Source organism: Hermetia illucens, chromosome 2 (assembly GCF_905115235.1).
Source record: "Hermetia illucens chromosome 2, iHerIll2.2.curated.20191125, whole genome shotgun sequence".
Taxonomy (NCBI): Eukaryota; Metazoa; Arthropoda; class Insecta; order Diptera; family Stratiomyidae; genus Hermetia; species Hermetia illucens.
The window spans coordinates 110063193-110072426 of NC_051850.1; the positions used below are offsets into that span (position 1 = coordinate 110063193).

General features: G+C 40.0%; 1 protein-coding gene across 2 annotated transcripts; it reads right to left on the reverse strand.

The window, feature by feature from the left end:
• Positions 1-6461: 6461 nt before the first annotated feature.
• LOC119649131 lies at positions 6462-8619 on the reverse strand. 2 transcript variants are annotated; one of them, XM_038051136.1, is made up of 2 exons: positions 7283-8619; positions 6462-7223 (listed from the first exon to the last, which is right to left on the reverse strand). In XM_038051136.1, the coding sequence occupies exons 1-2, from the start codon at positions 8167-8169 to the stop codon at positions 7196-7198; spliced, it is 915 nt and encodes a 304-aa protein (XP_037907064.1). In that variant the 5' UTR covers positions 8170-8619; the 3' UTR covers positions 6462-7195. The 2 variants fall into 2 exon arrangements, with proteins under 2 accessions (XP_037907064.1, XP_037907063.1); XM_038051135.1 differs by having other exon boundaries at positions 6462-6633; positions 6902-8619.
• Positions 8620-9234: the final 615 nt, after the last annotated feature.

The following is a 9234-nucleotide window of genomic DNA, read 5'->3' on the forward strand; positions in this document are numbered from 1 at the left end:
GCAGCTGAGAACACTATAAGCGCCAAACTGATCGCAGACAGGAAAACGAACTAGGAAAAAACGGAAAGAGGAAGGTGTGCCCGAAGGAGACTTTTTCCATGTAGTTCCCAGAGCCAATAACAAGAAGGCAAAGAAAAATAACAGTAAAGATCTCGCTACACCGCCAAAGACCTGTCTCTCCAAAAGGAAGGAGGGTTTAAATAAAAAACCAGCAACAGAAAAGATGAAGGAACGATCGTCATCTCAGCTCATTAATCCGACGGAAGGCTAGACATTTTCGGAAGTTCTCAGCGAAATCCGCTACAAGATGAAACCTGAAGATAATGGAGTAGAAGTGTCTTCCATAAGACGAACGAAAGTTAGCGGAGTCTTCATCGAATTAGGTCCAACAATCACTAGCAACGAAACGGTCAAGGGACAACTGGGGAAGGAGGCTCTGGTTTCTAGGCTTGAGCCTATGTTCTTTCTAGAAATTCGAGATCTTGACTGCCTCCTAGGAAAAGTTGAAGTGGAGGAGGCCAGAAAGCATGAATGCCCAGAGGTAGTCAATGCACGCGTAGGTATCACTTCTGTGAATGCTTCCAGCCAAAAACTTGTCATGGTGGAAGCCTCGGGTATTGCTCGGAGGGTAACAGTGGGAAAATCAAATACGAATGCGATAACCTCCACCAAGTGCTACAGGTGTCTGCACTGTGGATACATATCAGTAACTTGCAAGGGACCCGACAGGAGGACACCATGCCGTAGGTCAACAACCCTAACATGAAAGCGAAAATTGCGTTCCCTGCAAGGATCGTAAACGCGTTGCACATACAGCAGGTTCGGGGCGGTGTCCAAATTTTAGGGCGTAATTAGGAAGGCCTAGGACGCGGTTGGTATGATCCGCATCCTACAAATTAACATGCACCGGAGTGCAAGCGCTCAATAGTTGCAGTTGGCTGCTAATCAGCGCAATACCAGGACAGGGACCCGGCTTGTCGAGTACCGCTTCATCTGGGTTCACGACGAGATTCAGCTCCGCTCAAGACTGAAAGAATGGCTTTGTCTGGATTTGGTGTTTTGGGATAACGTCTTTTGGCATTTATTTGACGTTGAATGAGCCGATGCTGGACTTTCGGCGCCAGCTTGAAGCTCTTCGAATAGGTAAAGTCGCGCTGGAGGGCGCTTCGGGCGGTGACAGCTTTTCAGCTGACGCTGTCGTAATTTCAGTGATAAAACTGATAACGATGGCGTCTGAGGCTTCCATGCTTTGGAGCCCCAGCAGCGACGAACCTTCTATATACTGGTGGACGGCAGAAACAACGATTTCACGCCGGCGATGGAGCACACGCCATAACGGCAGAGTACAGATTAGCAAAAAGAAGACTCTGCAGTGCGATAAATAAAAGCAAAGTTGACGGCTAGCAGAACCTAGTCAACGAGGTAAATGTGGACCCGTGTGGATTGGCCATAAAATTATCTCCCGGATTGATGTCAACAGCGCCGAGGATTGCTTCTTTTTCACAATAAAAGGGCTCGACATAGCAGTTCTCAACATGAAAAACAAAAAAGCGTGTTCCGCTAGACTTGATGTTCGAGGCGTTCAACGCCTACCTTAAGGAGGGCATTTGTTACTGTCGCTGAAAGGTGGCAAGATTGGCGCTAATCAGCAAAGGAAAAGGAAACTCTGAACTGCTTTCTGCATACTGACCGCTGTGTATGTTTGACACGCCCAAGAAAGTTCTCAAAAACCTCATCAGGAGTGGACTCGCTAGAGCAATTCGTGCTGCCGGACTTACCCCGAAGGCAGTTCGGGCTCAGAGAAGGGAGATCCACGGAGGATGGTGTAATGGAAGTCTCGAATGCAGTTCATCGAGCCGAGACGCACAGCCGTCGACCATGACGGATAGTGCTCCTAATAACACTTGATGTCAGAAATGCGTCCCATGTCGATCAGCGAGTTGACTATAGAGTCAAAAGGAGGCGCTAAATATTTTGGTTTTAATGCTCGATTCGGAGATGGGGAATTATGGAAAAATTACGAGGGCGACGTTTTCTATGACGTAGTCATACAAATTACGTAGCCAAAAACCTACTTTTTAAGATTAGTCTGAACGCAAAAGCCGATCGAGACAAAGATGACTTGATAAAAATAGGACAAATCCGACCTTGAAAAGCTGACCTCCTACAGTACGAGGCAAAGGCTGAAGAAAAAAATGAAGAAGAAGAACTTACGTCTTATTGCGTAACTAACATAAAAGTGCCTTTAGAAAATTGTGAAAGCAAGGCCAGAAAAGAGGGAGGCCACGATGGACAGCGTCTAAACTTGTATGGATTTCGTCAGCAGTGAAAATGTGACGGCAAATTTCGGCTTATCAACACTAGTCAGGTGGCGGTTTCAGGCAATTAAGTGTCGTTGAAAATGAAAAGTCTACAAGATTGTTCCATCGACCGAACATGATCCACTGTCAATACCATTTTAAAAGGTGCGATCCATCCTAATTTGAACTCCCACCGGCATACGACAATTTTTATCCAGAAAATTCAGGCCACCAAAGTAACATTCTTACTACCCCTCAAAGAGGAGGATTTGGACACACTAGCGCTTTCAATGAAGCGTTACTATGCAGTTACCCTTTGATTTCAGATTTCCTCAGAGCCAAAGCAAACCTACCTCATTATGGCACTCCTCGAAGAGGAATGTGCCTCCAAGGGATTAGCAAACTCCCGCGCCTGCCAGAAATTACCTGAATAAAATTGCTCGAAGAGAGAAAAGTTGAACTACAATAATCCAAGTGCGTAATGCTATGGTTTCCCTCATCGCTCTGACCTGCCTTACAATTACTAATGTAATAAAGGAGAGTAGTAAGGTTCATCAAAAAGCCGTTATAGAAAACACAGGCATGTGATATTAGGTGTTCATCTCCGTAAACTTAAATTGAATTAAACGGGAAATCCATGTGGTTATGAAAATTAATAAAAACTAGATTACGTTCGGTTAGATTTGAATTGTTTGATGGCCAATAATTTTATTTGAAGTTGTCTAGTCTATCGGGAACCACTTTTTAGCAATTACTTTTATTAAAATATCAGTGAAGCCTGTCACCGGGGAATGAGGAGTTTCTCTGTTTATCCTTTCATCTAATACATTTTTCAGATACTTGGCTTTACCAATGTCAACAATGATGCAATGCTCGAAAATATAAACATTGCAAAGTTTATTTCCCCATAAAGGTTTATTGGCGACTCTATTTTAGTAGATGATATTGCTATTTTTAAAACGCACATAGAAGAGTTAGTTTGGAATGTACTGACGAAAGTTGGTTACATATTTTATGTAGAAGTTTCTATCTAGACGCTGGGGGGCTGATCTAAGTCGGCGGTTGATTATGATGATAGCTCGAATTTCGCGCATTAGTTTAGATTGGTTATTTGGTTAATTTCACCACAAAGTTTATTGGTTTATTGTGCGTGTTTACTTGTATTCTTTTAATGGTGTTCAATGAATGTTAGAAATTATGGCAGTTCCTTTCAATAACGTTCAATAAATATGTATTCCAAATTATGATATATTCACCTGTAATTGAGAGACTTTTATGTCAGTGAAAAATTGATATTTTCTTTATTCTACGACGTTATATTATTTATAGACTACCAGACAAATGGCTTAGGCTGAAATTTGTAGTCAAAATTATTTAGCGTTCAGTTTTCACTTCCAATATCACACACTTGTCGCTGATGTCGATTGAATTTGATTTCCTGATCACGCCGGCTTATTAACTCCGAAAGGAAATATCTTTTAAAATACTGTCCTCGTACTCGGTTATTGCTTTGCCTGTCGTACTGCTTTTGACGGCTGCCGTAAAACGACCTGAAGATTCCAGTCCAGGTTAAAGAGCATCACAATTGCAGAGTTTTATGCACCATTGGAGATTTTCGATATGGTATAGAAGGATGCTTTCTTTGATCAATTAAATGTAGTTCAGGGAAGTTTCCCTAAAAGTGACGTGATCATGAAGATTGACCATAATATAAGGTGGGCTATGAAAACACTTTGCTCGGACATGTGATGGAAAAATATGGTCTTGGGCTTGAGAGGTTTGTGGACCTCTGCAGCCACCTGGTTGTTGGTGGCACATTGTTCGAGCACAAATCCTTCCATAAAGTCAGTTGGGTTTTAACTGACCGACACTGCACGAGTAATTAGATACACCATTCTAGGATTATGTCGTGTCCGGATAAGTGAGTGGTTAGAGCACAAAGCTGTCGTACGGAAGGTCGCGGTTCAATTCTCACTGGTGGCAGTGGAATTTGTATCATGATTTACCGTCAGATACCAGTCCACTCAGCTGTGAATGAGCACCTGAGCCAAATCAGGGTAATAATCTCAGGTGAAACCAATGCTGATCATATTGCCTCCTACAGTGTACTGTAGTGTACTGTTACGGTCTTGAATGAAGTGCTCTAACACACTTCAAGGCCCTGATCCAATTGGATTGTTTCGCCAAAGATTATTATTCTACGATTAGCAGTAGCTTTAGGAGTTGTATCCTGGATGTACATAACAAGAGGTGCATCGCCATTCCTGATATCGACCTCGAAAGGGATCACTTTCGCTTGAATTTTGCATCCGCCATTTCTCACAAGGTGAGATCTGTGGCCGCCTAGATGAACATCGCCTGCTCATATAAGGGGTTAGGGGCAGTCAGAGGCCCGAAAAAATGATGATTTTCAAGAATTTTTTTTTCTAGTTCATTGCTTTATTTTACAAAAATAAAAACATAGCTTTAATACATCATGTTTCGACTTGACTTCACCAAAATTTAAAAAAAAAATTAATAATTTGAAAAGTTATCGCTATTTGTGTGGAGCCCGTTCCTTCAGAAGTCCCTTGCGGTGATCATCACAAGTCCTTGGAGATTCATCTGAAATCAATCGGATAAGAGAAATTCGTTTTATTAATAGGTAATCTTGTGCCTGATCGAAGCTTTTTTTTTTCAAAATTAACAAAATGGCGGCCTCAGGAATTTTTTTTCAGATTTTCGAGAAAAAAACCGACAGTTAATTGTTAAAAAAAAATCGAAATTTATGAAAGAAAAAAAAATTCTTCGATCAGGCACGAGGTTTTATGTTTTCCATAAGCAGTATAGATTTTATTGAAATCTACCGAGCGGTTTTTAAGTTACAGTGATCACCAGTTCAAAAAACATAGTTTTGAGAAAAACGCATTTAAAGTTTTGCTATTGATTTATGTAGAGTTATACAAATTATTTATTTACTTACACTGAGCCATCTATTCCTGGGCCATATAATAGTTCTTCAGCCGTCATAGCAGCTTCCAAAATATCGATTTGCTGGTGCCTACGTAGCATTCTACTTTCTCGAGTGTTATCGTTAGCGCACTTATCTGCCACTTTCATACGTGCAGCATCCATTTTTAAGGCTTTGTGTGAAACAAAACCTTATTAGAATCGAGACGGTGTCTGTCTGTCCGTCTGTCTGTCTGTCTGTCTGTCTGTCTGTCTGTCTGTCACACCGGATTTATTCGGAAACGACTAGACCGATTGTCACGAAAATTTGTGAGAGTATGTAATCTGGTGATCCCTTTACAACGCAGTAAGTAGCGCCATCTTGTGTCAAGTTTAAGGGGGGGCTCCCCATACATGTGAATGAAGGGTGCAAATTTTTTTTTCACAGAATGTAGCCATGTAGGGTATCAAATGAAAGGTCTCAATTAGTACTTACTAGAATCTGGTTCAATATTTGATATTAGATGAAACATAGGGGAGTGAGGGTTCAAAATATGACCCACAAAAAGTGTAACAGGTCTCGTTCTCAGAACCTATCCAACCGAAAAATCTGAAAAAAATCACAGTGCTGCATCTCTACGAAATCTAGGCCTCAAAATATATCCGGTTCCGATATCTGCACAAATAAAGTTGATAATAGTATATTTCCACATTTTAGAAATTTACCCGGCATCCCCCCTTATGTTCATCCCATAAGTACAAAATTTGGCATGCGTGTAACGAAGAACATAATGCACAGTTTGGTCAAATTTGAAGAAAATTCAACTATTATTAACGAAGTTAAGTTAAGGGGTGAAACTTTACAATTTTTTGTGAGATTCGTGCACTCTACAACCTGCATGACGTCATCATCACATATCAATTCGTCAATACCACAACGAAATGAGTTCTTATGAGCTCTTATGTCCCAGAGAATTATTTTGTTTTAGTTTTTTAGTTATTTGTCAGCCAGACATGTGTGTATGTAGGTATATAATATATGCGTGCTAATGAACTTTGCGGGTAGTGCCTAATTCAGATAGATATAAGAAGTAAATCGGAAATATGGGTACGATCAATTTATATACGTGCATATATGTGTACAGTATTCGGTAATAGGCAGTTTGTTTGTTTAGGGTGAGCGTGATATCTATGGCTGTAATATGTACGTATGTCTCGTAGTTTGGAAAAATATGAAGGATTATGTTGGATTTGTAGCTATATACGGATAGAAAAATGTGCGTTGAAGTTTCTCACATAAGATGAACACAAAACCTTTATACCCGAAGCGCGAGCTTCCGGTATTCCGACTTGTTTCAGCATACCGATGAGAATTAGGCCCACAATTAAGTCCCAGTGTATTCATTATGACCAATAATGAATTTATTCCTTCATTGAATATACAAGTAGCTACTTATGCAGCAATTTGTACGATAGTATAACTAGTATTTACCGTTTTTGGGCATATTTTCCATACTAGTTGGTTAAAGCTTTCATTATTATTTTGGTTGAATCCACCTACACATCTTGAAAGTAAATTTTCATTACTGAGATCTTCATAAATAGGCTGGATAGCTTTTAAAACATCAGGAGGTAAGGGAGAATAATCGTGAGTATAAGTAGCAAGCTCTCCTCTTGCTTCAGCGCGCTGGTAAGAGCACCAAGAATCTTCGCCTTTTGGACACATATCATGATTTGGCTTTTCACCGCTCGAGCCGTAGTGATAAAAGGTTGCCATTATAGCAGATTTCATATTTTCAATAGAATCACAATTGATTGATATTGATATTGATAAACCATAGTACACAGTTAATTTGTCTATTACTTTTCCTGTAAGCTTACCTCTACCACCAAGACCTTTTTGTTTAGTCTGCAGTGCACGTAATCGAGTTCCCATCCGCTTTTGGACATGCCCTATACACTCCTTTTTATTTACGGTTGTATTGTTGTAAGGATCTGCTTTTATAATTCTTGAATAGGTTTTGGAATCACCATCACTAATATGGTTTGCATACTTAACTCCATATTTTGTTTCAGAATGCGAAAACATTTCGACCATCGCATCCACCTCCATTTTCCCAGAAGACCCTTTGTGATCTTCATGCGATTGATACCATTCCTGGAACTCAACTGTATTTGTTTTTTTTTTCCAATACTCACATACCTTACAATATGCACTTTTAATGTTTATATCAAGAATTTTTCCAGTAAAATAGCCAATTATAGAAGAAACTCCAAATGACGATGTATATCCCCGTTTTTGCCAGGTACCATCTCCCGATATAGTTAAATGATTTATATCTTCATTTTCAGTTGTTGACATTGCTTGCTTTTCTTCATTCACAGCTTTCGTCATGAAGGCTTCTGCGACGGTTTTACTACAATTTAAAATCTGTTTCAGTAATATTGTATGCGTACATTTATCTAAAAAAGACGGCATGTCCATCAGGCCACAAAACTTGCACAATCCTTCGTATCCTATTCCAAGTATTCTCATTACAAAAATGAAACGTCTGTTGATTTCATAAGAATGCCCAATGAAAGAACAGGAAGGAATATATTCATTTCCACAGTTATTACATGAAACTACAATCTTGAATCCCAACCCACGTGTACTTGCTGTTTGAAACAGTACATTTCCATCACATTTTTTACACTTTACAAAAGCAGAAATTGCAGTGAATACCATAATAAAATTTATTATTCGAAATTCAGTACTGCTGTCTTCAGGTACATCATCTTCAGTGTTTTGTTTCAATTTTTTAGAAGATGTACTCTGAATGCTTTCATCACGTTCCGCTGTTTTCGGATTAAACACATTCTTTCGTTTCACTGAACGCGACTTATTAATATTTTCAGAACTTCGAAGTTGTCTTGAAACCTTTCTACAATCACGTCCCATGGTAAATCACTTGAAAAATAATTTATTTTAACACAAAACTATCGACTGCTCATTGCAACGACTACAGGCATACTGGCAACAAAAAAAATATTTTTCTGCACTTGTACTACCTAGAAATTGTGAATGTATTTAGTAGGGTATATATAGGGAATATATATATTTAGGTTTAGTTATATACACATCAAAATGGTGAGACATTCATGACAATGAAACCCGAAGGTCGGTTGCTTGCAGCTGCTGCTAGCTACCAGCTCTCGAACGCTCCGTAGCGCCCAAGTGCCCTTTGTTAATTGTTGAATAGCTCGAAAAAAATTTGTCGGATTCACTTTAAATTTTCACAAAATATTTTTAAAATATTATACTTTAAGAAAATGCAAAAAAAAATCAATTTTTTGAAAATTCTGACTACCCTTAACCCCATAATGCAGGTGTTGCAGATACAGTATCTAGACTGAGAATACCGCTGAGCTTTGGGCCGTCATCAGAAATGTTCTTTTCTCGAGTGCTACGCTGGTCGTCGGCCATGTGCCGAAGGGGCATCATAAGATGGCTGACTGCTGAATTGTGGAAGCAGATCGATGAATGGAAGGCATTGAAAGCTTTAGTGACCGCTCCGAACGATTGTAGCGTGGCGCGCTCTAACTCTAATACCGTGTGAAATCCACGAAGTTCAACATAATGTGCTCCTTAACAGAAGGGAGTTTGTTATTATGCTGCTCACGGGAGCGTGTATATCGCATCACGACAGAAGTTGCATGTGGTCGCAAATTTTTCGATTGTCCTGTGAGGGACGCTCACAGTCGACTCTCATCCACGATAACTAGCAGCTCCAAGAGTGGAAGGGACATTGGAAGAAGGTTTGTACCCGTATCAAATCCGGTGAAATTCCTTCTTTTGTGGATGTAGGGGCTAGTTGCGATAATGTACGGATAAAGACTGTTCCTTCAAACAGAAGCGAAATCATCTCGGCCAACAATGCACTCAAACGAAAGAAAACCGCATCGTTCGACGGTCTCCCCGCAGAGTTATTCATGGTTGCACCGACAGCTTCTTTAGAGCTATTAC

Coding starts and splice junctions, on each gene's coding strand:
- LOC119649131 (XM_038051135.1), bottom strand. CDS start 8,169: ATGGGACGTGATTGTAGAAAGGTTTCAAGACAACTTCGAAGTTCTGAA.